Here is a 12469-nt window from a genome sequence, read left to right on the forward strand (position 1 = left end):
CTTAATTTCATTTTTAGATGGTTCATTGTTAATGTACTGAAACACGATTGATTTTGTGTTCTGAAACTTTCCTTAAATTGTTCATTAGTTTTAACAGTTTGGAGTTTTTTTGCATGGCATCTTTAGGGCTTTCTACATACAAGATCATATCATCTGCAAACAGGGACAGTTTTACATCTTCCCTTCCAATTTGGATGCCTTTTATTTCTTTCCCTTATCTAACTGCTCTGGCTAGGAGTTCTAACATTAAGTTAAATAGGAGAGGCTAGAGTAGCAATCCTTGCATTGTTCCTGATTTTAGAGGAAAAACTTATACTCTTTCACCACTGAGTCTGATTTTGACTGTGGGCTTTTCATATAGGGCTTTTATTATGTTGAGGCAGTTTTCTTTTATTCTTAGTTTGTTGAGTGTTTTTATCATGAAAGGGTGCTGAATTTTGTCAAATGCTTTTTCTGCATCAACTGAGATGATCTTATGGGTTTTGTCATTCGTTCTGTTAATATGGTGTCTTACAATGGTTGATTTTCATATATTAAATCATCTTTACATTTGAGGTATGAATCCAACTTAGTCATGGTGTATAATCATTTTAAAGTGTCATTGAATTCAGTTTGCTAGTATTTTGTTCAGGAATTTTGCATCAATATTCATCAGATATTGGTCTGTAGTTTTCTTCTCTTGTTGCGATAATGGATGTACTTTTAAACACTGTTAGTGAATAGCTCCTGAGACATAACCTAAGTTTTAAATGTAAAAAATGGTATAGGGGCTCTGAAGCTTTGTTCTATATATAATTTCATGTTCAAAAATAAGTCTGGGAAAAAATGCTAAAGAGAATTTACAATGTTATACAAATAGAAACGTCTTAAACACCTCCTTTTGTGTTAAGGAAGTTTCATTCTCTACTCCCAAAGGAGCCAAATGCAGGTTTGAGAAAGGAAAATGTCTTCCCTCTGTGTTTGATATGACAGCTGACATTCTGAGCTTGTGTGGTTTGTTTGTGTGTTTAAAGAGGTGTGTATGTGTGTCAAAGAGAATTTTGAATATTTCAATATAATAACCTCAAGTCATATAATTAAACTAAAATGGAGGCATTACTTATGACAATATTCAAAGTATAGCCCCATAAAAGATATTTTTTAATGGTAACAGATTGCTTTGGGAATCTCACATGACTTATTAATACATATTTTACTTCCTGCTGTTTTCTTCAATTCAGTCAAAACAGAAAAATTAGTTGAAATTCCGTCTCAGTTATGAAAGGTAGATTTTATTCTCCTGGTTTTCTATTTTGAATTACAATTAAGGAATAACCTGTGGCAGAAATGTTCTTAACTGAACATTTATTGTGACTACTGTCCCTGTTTTAGGATTACTCTAAACGGAAACAAAAGAGTGGAATAAACTTGTGGAGTTAATAATATTTGGAAAATGCTATTCTCTGAGGTATGTTTTTATTTTATGGAATTTCTTGATAAAAGTCAAAATCAGATAGTGTTAAGTATTGAAAAGTTTTGCATGTCCATGATATATGGTAAACTATCCAGATCAGGGGGTAGGAGAATGTCAGTGTGTTTCTCCCCACAGAGAAGAGCAAGGATCCAGCATTACGCGACACACACACTTCCTTCTCCCACTTCTGATTTGCCACATCTAGACTGGATGGTTTTTTAAAACTCCATCTTGTTAGCTGGTAACTTGGTTTGTGTATTTTGTAAAACAAACCAAAAAATGTAGAATTTTTCATTCTTTCTACTAAAATATAACAAATACAGAACTTTAGGACTGGCTGTTTGTAGTATTATACTTCTTGGTCCATCACAGGATAACTGTGTTTTGCAAAGTATGAAGGTAGTAATAGTAGCAAATATGAATTGAGAGCTTGCTGTGTGTTGAACACTAGGGCTTCAAATATATTATATGCTCTATTTTATTGAATCCTTACAGTAATCTTATGAAGATAAAGAAAACACTAGTCACTTAAGTTCCTTCTACTCAAAGCTGAAGTGCATTATAACAAGACAAGTGAAAGGAAATACATATCTCTACTTTCCATATCTTAGCACGTGACTAGAGTAGTCTTGGGAAAGCAAGACAGACACTGAATCCATAATGGCTTTTTACACCTGAATGGAATCCAGAAAACTAGCAGCATTAGCTACTATATGATGTTTACAAGCAGGTGAGCAGTACGTATTTGACCTCAGAAGACCTTATCAAAGTCAACAGATGATAGCTAAATAAAATCAAATATCTCCAGCTTTCCTTCTTTTACTTATCCTCCAGTAACCACTACATAGCTAAAATTAAATAGATGAGGGATATAAGAAGATGATAATAAATACAATTAACCTTTATAAGAATTTAATATCTGCCAGGCACTACACTAAGAGCTTTACATAGATTCCTTTAATTCTCTCAGTAATCCTATAAGAGAGATACTTTTATGACCAACCCTATTTTATGGTTGAAGGAGCTGAGGCTTCAAAAGGTTAAATAACATATTCATGGTGTATAGCCATGACTATTAAGTGGCCATGACATTCCCATGAGATTGATGAAATCATGCATGTGAGATTATATATATATATACATGTATAAGTGTATTTGTATTTTTAACGAAGACCAGTAGTGTGGTGGAATAGAGTCCTTTTACAATTTTATTCAGTCAAGATCAGATATGGCTATGAGAATACAAGAAAAACTGATATTTTTCTTTTGTAGTTCTGTTAGATTAATTTTTTGCATAAGAATAATTAAGCTAGATCAGGTTTGGCTGAATATTTCTACAGAATGTACCATTTGGAAAAGAAAGAATTCCTAAAAACAAATGAAGTATTAATTAAAATATAAATAACTAAAAATGAACTTTGAATCTTTAATAAACTGGCTTTCATGTTTTGCTTTCATGAGGAATTATCTTTTGATTTTTTTGGAGCCATAAATATATGTAGTTTCTAAGTCACCTTTGTTTTTAAAGAAATGGTATCTGTGGGCTTTTCTAAGTGTTTCTATTATGTGTGTGCTTGTGAATGGGTGTGTATGTGCAATGTGTGTTTAATGTTTTTACCCAGTAATATAAGCGGTCCCAATTTAATTGTAAATGTGAAGGAACACTAAAACTAGTTTACTAAGTGTAATAATATATTAAAAGTATTCTACAGTTAGAAGCTTTAGTTACTTTGAACATTGTTACTAGATTTATAAGTGATTATGCCTTTTTAGTAGACAAAAGAAAAGCTATAATGTATTAGAAAGTATATGGAATAAACATAATATTTGTCCTAATCTAATTTTCAGGCACATCTCCAGACTTTGATTTGGCTGAAATAACTTATGCCACAGAGCTGTGCGCATGCCTGGAATTGAGAGACACAGGTAAAAGACTCCAAATTGTTTCCTGCCTTTCAAAAACTCCAGGAAGCCATCCCTTCAGACTCTGGCATTCTACACATCTCAACAGAGACTTTGCTTGAATGTTTACATTTTCTGCTTGCTGTCCTTCATACCACTATACAGTGTTCACCTTTTGTTAAAACTTAACAATTATCAGGAGCTGAGCTTGCTCAGCAAGCCAGCATGGCTAGGATGAGCTTTGCTTTAGCAGCTTGCCGAATGGTGCTGAGCTTGCTAATGACTTCATTAACTGGGTCTTCCCTACAAAATAGTGAGTGTCCACAACTTTGTGTATGTGAAATTAGGCCCTGGTTTACCCCGCAGTCAACATACAGAGAAGCCACCACCGTCGATTGCAATGATCTCCGCTTAACAAGGATTCCCAGCAACCTTTCTAGTGATACTCAAGTGCTTCTCCTACAGAGCAATAACATCGCAAAGACCGTGGATGAGCTTCAGCAGCTTTTCAACCTGACTGAGCTAGATTTCTCCCAAAACAACTTTACAAATATTAAGGAGGTAGGGCTGGCAAACCTGACCCAGCTCACTACTCTGCATTTGGAGGAAAATCAGATTACGGAAATGAATGATTATTGTCTGCAAGATCTCAGCAACCTTCAAGAACTCTACATCAACCATAACCAGATTAGCACTATTTCTGCTAATGCTTTTTCAGGCTTAAAAAATCTTTTAAGGCTCCACCTAAACTCCAACAGATTGAAAGTGATTGATAGCCGCTGGTTTGATGCAACACCCAACCTGGAAATTCTCATGATTGGGGAAAACCCCGTGATTGGAATTCTGGATATGAACTTCAAACCCCTCTCAAATTTGAGAAGCTTAGTTTTGGCAGGAATGTATCTCACTGATATTCCTGGAAATGCCTTGGTGGGCTTGGATAGCCTAGAGAGCCTGTCATTTTATGATAACAAACTGGTCAAAGTCCCTCAACTTGCCCTGCAAAAAGTTCCAAATTTGAAATTCTTAGACCTCAACAAAAACCCCATCCACAAAATCCAGGAAGGGGACTTCAAAAATATGCTCCGGTTAAAAGAACTGGGAATCAACAATATGGGGGAACTTGTCTCTGTGGACCGCTACGCCCTGGATAACTTGCCTGAACTCACAAAGCTAGAAGCCACCAATAACCCCAAATTATCTTACATCCACCGCTTGGCTTTTCGAAGTGTCCCTGCCCTAGAAAGCTTGATGTTGAACAACAATGCCTTGAATGCCGTTTACCAGAAGACAGTAGAATCCCTTCCTAATCTGCGTGAGATCAGTATCCACAGCAATCCCCTGAGGTGTGACTGTGTTATCCACTGGATTAATTCCAACAAGACAAACATCCGCTTCATGGAGCCCTTATCCATGTTCTGTGCCATGCCACCTGAATATAGAGGGCAGCAGGTGAAGGAAGTTTTAATTCAGGATTCAGGTGAACAGTGCCTCCCAATGATATCTCATGACACATTCCCAAATCATTTAAACATGGATACTGGCACAACAGTTTTCCTAGACTGTCGGGCCATGGCCGAGCCAGAACCTGAAATTTACTGGGTCACTCCCCTTGGAAATAAGATAACTGTGGAAACGCTTTCAGATAAATACAAACTAAGTAGCGAAGGTACATTGGAAATATCTAACATACAAACTGAAGACTCAGGAAGATACACCTGTGTTGCCCAGAATGTTGAAGGGGCAGACACTCGAGTGGTGACAGTTAAGGTTAACGGAACCCTTCTGGATGGTACCCAGGTGCTGAAAATATATGTCAAGCAGACAGAATCTCATTCCATTTTAGTGTCCTGGAAAGTTAATTCCAATGTCATGACGTCAAACTTAAAATGGTCATCTGCCACCATGAAGATTGACAATCCCCACATAACATATACTGCCAGGGTCCCGGTAGATGTTCACGAATACAACCTAACACACCTGCAGCCTTCCACAGATTATGAAGTGTGTCTCACAGTGTCCAATATTCATCAGCAGACTCAAAAGTCATGTGTTAATGTCACAACCAAAAATGCCGCCTTCGCGCTGGACATTTCTGATCAAGAAACCAGTACAGCCCTTGCTGCAGTTATGGGGTCCATGTTTGCCGTCATTAGCCTTGCATCCATTGCTGTGTACATTGCCAAAAGATTTAAAAGGAAAAACTACCACCATTCATTAAAAAAGTATATGCAAAAAACCTCTTCAATCCCACTAAATGAGCTGTACCCACCACTCATTAACCTCTGGGAAGGTGACAGCGAGAAAGACAAAGATGGTACTGCAGACACCAAGCCAACCCAAGTTGACACATCCAGAAGCTATTACATGTGGTAACTCAGTGGATATTTTGCTTCTGGTAGTAAGGAGCACAAAGACGTTTTTGCTTTATTCTGCAAAAGTAACAAGTTGAAGACTTTTGTATTTTTGACTTTGCTAGTTTGTGGCAGAGTGGAGAGGATGGGTGGATATTTCAAATTTTTTTAGTATAGCGTATCGCAAGGGTTTGACACAGCTGGCAGCATGTCTAGGCTTCCAGTTTGTGTTTGGTTTTTATTCTCATCATTATTATGATTATGATTATTATTTTGTTTTAGTTGTTGTGCTAAACTCAATAATGCTGTTCTAACTAAATGCTAAATAAAATGATTAATGACAGGTTGGGGTTCCCCTGTGCTTTTACCAGTAGCATGACCCCTTCTTCTGAAGCCATGAGCAGACAGTACCATGTCCTCCAAAAAGCTCACACACAGTTGTGAAGCAGCATTGAACTTTTTGTAGCAATTTGGTCTACAGACTTTTAACTGGAGAAGCTAAGGCTAGACTTGTTACCTTTGTTGAATGATGTTAGTTGACTGTACTGTAATGTTGTATCAACTGAATCGAATGTTTGCTTTTGAACAAGGACTTTTTTTTTTTTTGTAATAGTTAAAAGGCTTAGAACAAGCTAACAGGCAATAGAAATATGTATATCAGATTTTTTAATGTAACAAACTACATGTTAATTGTTACCTTATTCTTTTTATCTTTAGTAGACACTTTTAAAAGACAATAATTTTGTGTTTAACTCACCAACATGTGGTGTATAATGAAGACAGAACTATATAATAAATTAGTTTTGTTCTGATTTTTTAGAACACTTGCAATAATGTATCATTTATAGTTCTTGCTAGTTGCAGTGGTGATATTTTTCACATTCCCAAAAACCACCAAAATAAATTACCTATATAGCATGTTGCTTTTTAAAACTAGGCCCTAAAAAGTTTTGAATTCTTTTTCTAAGGGAAGAAATAAATATTTTAATGAAGATATTTTAATGAAAAGGATTTCTATATTTTCAATATTACTGACCAGACCTAATGGAAGGAAAAGTTCATTTGAAGAAAAAAGGTATATTACTGTATCCCATGTATAGCTAAACGTGGTAAAAGAGATATATACATTGGATATGTCACATTCCTTTTCTGTAAGGGTCTTGTTAAAATTTGATTTTTTTTTAGTAGTATAATATTCCCCATCAAAGTCTAAAACATGCTGCTATGTAATATTCCAAAATTTATTACATGTTATTCCTCTTTTAACAGCTGTCATTATGCCTAGATCCATATTAGCCCACATATCAGTGGGAAAATATCTGCTGAGACAAGTAAATGATTAATAGAAAACACAACAACTTCTCTACAGTTGGCATTTTTCATCCAAATAATATACAGAAACAGTTTTGCAGAATTAAGTGTTTGACGGGTGATGTGTGTGAAATTTAGAACAGAAGGAGCTAGATTAAGGTAGGATCCCGGTTCCACAAAGTGGGGGAGGGGGAAGATTTAAAGGTATAGGTGGAGGAAAAAGGACCCACTTGAAAATGCAGGTTGATGAAGCGGAGAAATTTTTTTTAAAGGCTGCTCTAGCTGGCACCTGCTTCCACAGACATGCTATCACACCAGGAACGATGAAATTGTAAAAAGGGACTGAGAGCAAGCAGGTGCCAGCTGAGCAAAAGCAAGGAAAAGGGAGAAAGAAAGTGCAGGCGAGGAAGGATGAAGGATTTCTTTCTTTGTAAAATTCCTTGTTTCATGAATCACTTAGGAAAAAAATCATCGCCTTCCTTCGCATTTCTAAGGTGGAGAAAAGAACTTCAGATGCTGAAGCAAGTAAGCTGCACAGAAAAACAATGAGTGTCTGAACCAGGAGCATCTTTTTCCACAGCCTACATGTGTTGTCAGAAAAACCTAGGCCCAGGGAAGAATTGTAACTTGCCCCGGTCAGACTCCTGCCCATTGAGAACTCTGCCGTCCATCTATTGCTCTGGGTCCAGCAGCCTTCTAGGTTGCTGTGCAGAGCTTATCTTTTTCAGTTCTCAACAACTGTTGGTGCCCTTGCTCCAAAAATGCACTATATCCTCAAGTTCTCATTTATTCAGGACATATTTTAGCACAAGGGCAGAGCAGAGGGTCAGGAAAGCTTCTACATTGTGGGTATTGCCGAGTACATGTGGGAAACATCGAGAATTAGAGATGCCTTGGATGCAACCTTGGGCAGGGGTCGGGGTGGGGGGGGTTTCCTGTTGGGGATTCTTGTCTTCAAATATCTACAGAGAGTAGTGGACTATCCAAGAAAAACAGTGAAAGGGGAAGGACACCGAAGCATTAGACCCAGAGCAGGGAGGAGGCATTGTTTATCCCATAAAGCAATGATTTGAACCTGGCACATAATCAACACTCAAATATTAGTGGAATAAATGAAAACAAAAACCAAAAAAACAACCATTTCTCTATTCTGGATATATAGCAATCACCAGGAAATCCAAGTGTTTTTTTGCCAACTACCTTTTGCCAGGCCACTTTGGGGGGAAAAATATCCCTTTTATTCCTCCTCCAATAAAATATTTGAGCTTCTTTTTCCTTGTCCGTGCTACTTGGTTTGGTTTTCAGTTGATAGAAAGCAAAATGGCATAGTACTTTTTTTTTCCCTAGCCAAGTATTTCCTCATTTGTACTTAATTTAATTTGATAAGTTCGACAGTGAGTAAAATTAGACATCAAACTAGGTCCTGATTGGTAATGGAGGTTATGTCACCTTTACCAATGAAGTGACTATTATAGGTCACTTTCTAATTTCATATTTTCCCTTTTGCTGCGGGCTGCCCTCAGGGCATATAATATATCTCTAACCTGATTTTACAAGGTTATTTTTGGATCAGCTTCTTAAAACAGGCATTCCTAAATTTGCCTGTTTAATTAATGAGAAACTGAACTGATGCCATGAATATAAAAACAAATGCAATGTTTGATTATCAAATGTTCTAATTTGGCTGTGTGATTGGCAAAAAGGAGTCATCTCCATTCTTTCACAAACAAACAATACCAAAGTCCATTATTTTCTCTCATGTGGTTTTCTATTTATTCATTCATTTATTTGCCAAGGACACCACAATCAGTCCTTTACTTGGTGTTTGGTTCCTCTCTCTGTATTCATCTTCCAGGGCATTTTCTTTTCTTCATTACTGGAAAAAAACATTACCCATCCCTAACACTTTGCCGGGAAAACCGTATTTTCTGCCTTTCTATTCACTGATAAGGGGATTTTAACTATTTCTGATGCATTCTAACTACAACTGAAAATGCTTTCTTCACGTCAATTCTTTCACTCTCACCCTGCTTGCAAATAGAGTTTTTTTATTATTATTCATAAGGGATCACTTGGATGAAAAATGTTTCTTAAAAGTTGAATTTGAGAGTCATCATCCATCCAGAGCTCTGGAATGACTTTGGCATAGAATCCCTGCAGGACTTGATCTAATCTGGTGTGGGCATGATTTCTCAGTCTTCCCCCCACCCCCCTTTGCAGTGATACCAGCACCAGCTCCTTCTCTCTGTACTCCAAGTCAGGAACTTAGGGTATATGGTAAGAATAAGGAGATGGCAAGGGAACTCATTATTTTTGTACCTGCTGGTTCAGCATTGCCCAGCACACGTTAACAGAACTAAATGGGTTTCTTGTATTGTAGAATTCCTCAGAGACTTGATGGTATTAATATTAATTACATAGCATTTCCCACAGCCGTTTGACCATTAGTATATTTCAGGCTACTATTCTGTACTACAGACCCTGAGAAACTGAGGATTTAATTTAATCTCCAAAACAGTCCTGATAAATTGGCTATTATTCTTCGCAATTTACAGAAAAGACAACCAAGGCCCATAGGAGTAATCATTTGGTGACACCGTACAGTTCTGTAAGTGGGTGACCATGATGGGGCCCTTCACTTCCAGTTTCCTCTCCATCCATCCAGCACCCTTCTAAGGTGGAGGTGGGAGTATCTATAGAAGGTGAGAGGCTGGAGGTCACAGGGCACCTGGGGAAAGCAGAGTAAGTACATACAGGAGAACTCATGGGAGATAACACTGAAAACTTTCTCTATGTCTTAATGTTCTTCTCTCTTCCCCTTTAAAGATTTATGTGCTGGGAATTTCTAAACTACCCATCAAAACTGTGTTCACATCAGGCTAAATTTTAATTCTAACCTTCAGTTCTCCTATACTCTCCTCTCTGTTACCTGCTCAGAAAATCTGAAAGATTTTGTGGAGGAAATTCCAAGCTCATTCTTTCCTTAGCAGTAAATCATGGAAGGCGTATGTAAAATTAGTAACAAACTCAATGTTTAGCTCCAAAGCTTAAAGGGGGAAATGTGAAATTCATATAAGTGGGCAGTTGCAAGGGTATATATATGACATACCTGGAAACAAATGCCTTTTGTACAATCACCAAGTTTGTGGAGTTGGTGGGATATTTTTATTCAGGGATCTCTCTGTTCCCCAGAAAAAAAATTCTATCCAGAGGCCGTAAGATATTACAAGGATGTCTTTCTTTTTTTTAAAATAAATGTGATAGCCCTCCTGACATACTCCAATTTTGTCAGTTACATACTAAATATGAAGCAAAACCAGTTTCACTCACTTCATGAAAGTAGCTCTGGGTGCAGAGTGGGTCAGACCATGCAGTCCTCTCCTTTCCACCTTGCCTCCCTCCCTCTCTCCCATAAGATTAAACTGACAAGGTAAATTTCAGCCTGGGCCCTGACAAAATGGTCATGAATTCCTTATAGGGGGGCTGCCCTGAATTACGTAGCATTTTAATGCATCAGTCTGCACCTCAGCCTGTCTTACTAATATAAACAAGACAGGGTGGTCCTGGAGGGAAGAAAAACATATTTACAGTGGTGACTTATGAAAGAAAAAGGAGGGAGAAACATGTTTTGTGTACATAGCCCTCTGCTAGGAACTTCACATAGATTATTTACATTTAATCCTTTTAATTGACCCTCCTCCCCCAGGGAGTGGGTACAGGGCAGGTACCATTGTCCCTCCATTAGAGCGGAGAAAAATGAATACTCAGCCTCAGAGATGCAAGCAATTTACCTGAAATCGCACAGCTTGTAAAAGGCAGAACTTAAATTTGAGGTCTATATGCATAAAACTTATTGTTTTTCCATTATAAAATGGTCTGCAGGCTAAATCTGGACCAGGAGTGTAGAACACAGAGCCCAAAAGCCAGTCTGGCACTTGAGATAGAAGGAAAAATGGAGCAAAGAGAGGCACTGCCCAGAAGTGAGGACTCAGAGTACAGGGGTCTAATTTAAGACCCAAACCTGAGATCAATATACGGAAACAATAGTAAGCCAGAGAGAGGAAAAAGTAAAGGATTATTTGTGATAACAAATACATACAAGCAAATGGAAGACACTGAAGCTGAAGAAGAAAAAACTGTTTAAAAAAAAGGGGAGGGTAGTCTGGGTAGGGGTGGAACTCAGAGTATGGTTATTTTTATGAAATAGGTATATCCTCATTTTTTTACATGGAGAAACTGAGCCTCAGTTCATCAGTCTTAATTTGAAGTCAAATCTTGAAGCCAAGATTTCAACCCTGGCTGTCAGACTCTAAGGCCCAAGACTAACCACTAAACTGTTTTGTAGCTAAAAGGCACCCAGAGGACTGGGCTGGCCATCTCATTTGCTTGATTGATTTAGTTCTTCCCTGAGAGTGAGAAGCAAGAAAAAGGGTAGGTTTCATGACCTTGTGAGTATCTTGCAAAGACCTTCCTACAAAAGGTGTATAAACGTGGGATTAATGCCACAGGCTTTGGTAGGGAGAAAAATTCTGCCTCAGTCTTTTTCTTTTGTAACCATTAAGGTCAGCCTCACATTTTAATCATTTCTCTGACCTGTTTTACACCACATCACCCAGAGCAAAGACTTGTTCTGGTGCTCAGTGTAATCTAATCTTAACTTTCCTGTAAATCATTCCAGGGGACCAGTGTGTGTGTATGGCGGCGGGGGGGCGGAGGCGAGGGAGGTTTTCAGGGAGGATAAACTCCCTGGGGTACCTTTAAGTGAAGAGTTTTATGCCATATCTTTGTGATCTCAATAGCCCTTCATTTTAACATATATTACTTTCTATCTTATAAGAAGCAAATTGGTTTAAATACCTCCTACTCTACTGATAAAACTATGAAAAAAAGGCCACTATGAATATTAACTAAAAATGTATGCTCCTGTATTATTTTTCCTCTTGTTAGAATATCACACATAACAATGCTCTATTTCACCAAATTTTATTCTAACTGGCTTAGGTGTACCCCTGCCATCATAATATAGTTCCTATCTGCCATTCATTTTTAAATGGTATTATTTTTCTTCGATTATGACACTAACATATGTTCACTATAGACAATCTGGAGAAAAATAGTAAGAAAAAATAGTGTTTATCAAAATAACCAAGTGAGATTTTGGTGTACTTTCTTCTAGTCCTTTTTCCCTCTGTGTGTATATTTATATATGTATATATACAATAATTATAAAAATATACATATTTATGAATATAGAATTAGAATCCTGGTATATATGGTTTTGTATACTGGTTTTTTTTTTTCTTCATGCAAAAAATAAGCATCTTCTCATATTATTTATTAAATTCTCTTGGAAAGCCTGTTGTTAAAGTCTGTATAATCATATGGGTATCCAGTGATTGAAAAATTCCTTCCTTTGGGGGCAATTTACCTCTACTACATCAAGCACTAG

The 12469-nt window shown here is 37.3% G+C and overlaps 1 protein-coding gene and 1 long non-coding RNA gene across 3 annotated transcripts in view; one reads left to right on the forward strand and one right to left on the reverse strand.

Moving 5' to 3' along the window:
• Positions 1-6344, forward strand: part of LRRN1 (leucine rich repeat neuronal 1) — a 37131-nt gene extending 30787 nt beyond the window's left edge. The window contains exons 1-2 of one of the 2 annotated variants that reach the window (XM_061195549.1): positions 1400-1447; positions 3302-6344. In XM_061195549.1, coding sequence (XP_061051532.1) covers positions 3581-5731 — 2151 coding nt within the window. In that variant the 5' untranslated portion in view covers positions 1400-1447; positions 3302-3580 and the 3' untranslated portion in view covers positions 5732-6344. Of the gene's footprint in view, positions 1-1399; positions 1448-3301 lie in introns of those variants that run through there. The other variant, XM_061195548.1, reaches the window with a different exon arrangement.
• Positions 1-12469, reverse strand: part of LOC133094813 (uncharacterized) — a 399443-nt gene that overhangs the window by 45018 nt on the left and 341956 nt on the right. The gene's annotated exons all lie outside the window — the stretch shown is intronic.

The sequence above is a fragment of the Eubalaena glacialis genome, chromosome 7, assembly GCF_028564815.1.
Source record: "Eubalaena glacialis isolate mEubGla1 chromosome 7, mEubGla1.1.hap2.+ XY, whole genome shotgun sequence".
Lineage (NCBI taxonomy): Eukaryota > Metazoa > Chordata > Mammalia > Artiodactyla > Balaenidae > Eubalaena > Eubalaena glacialis.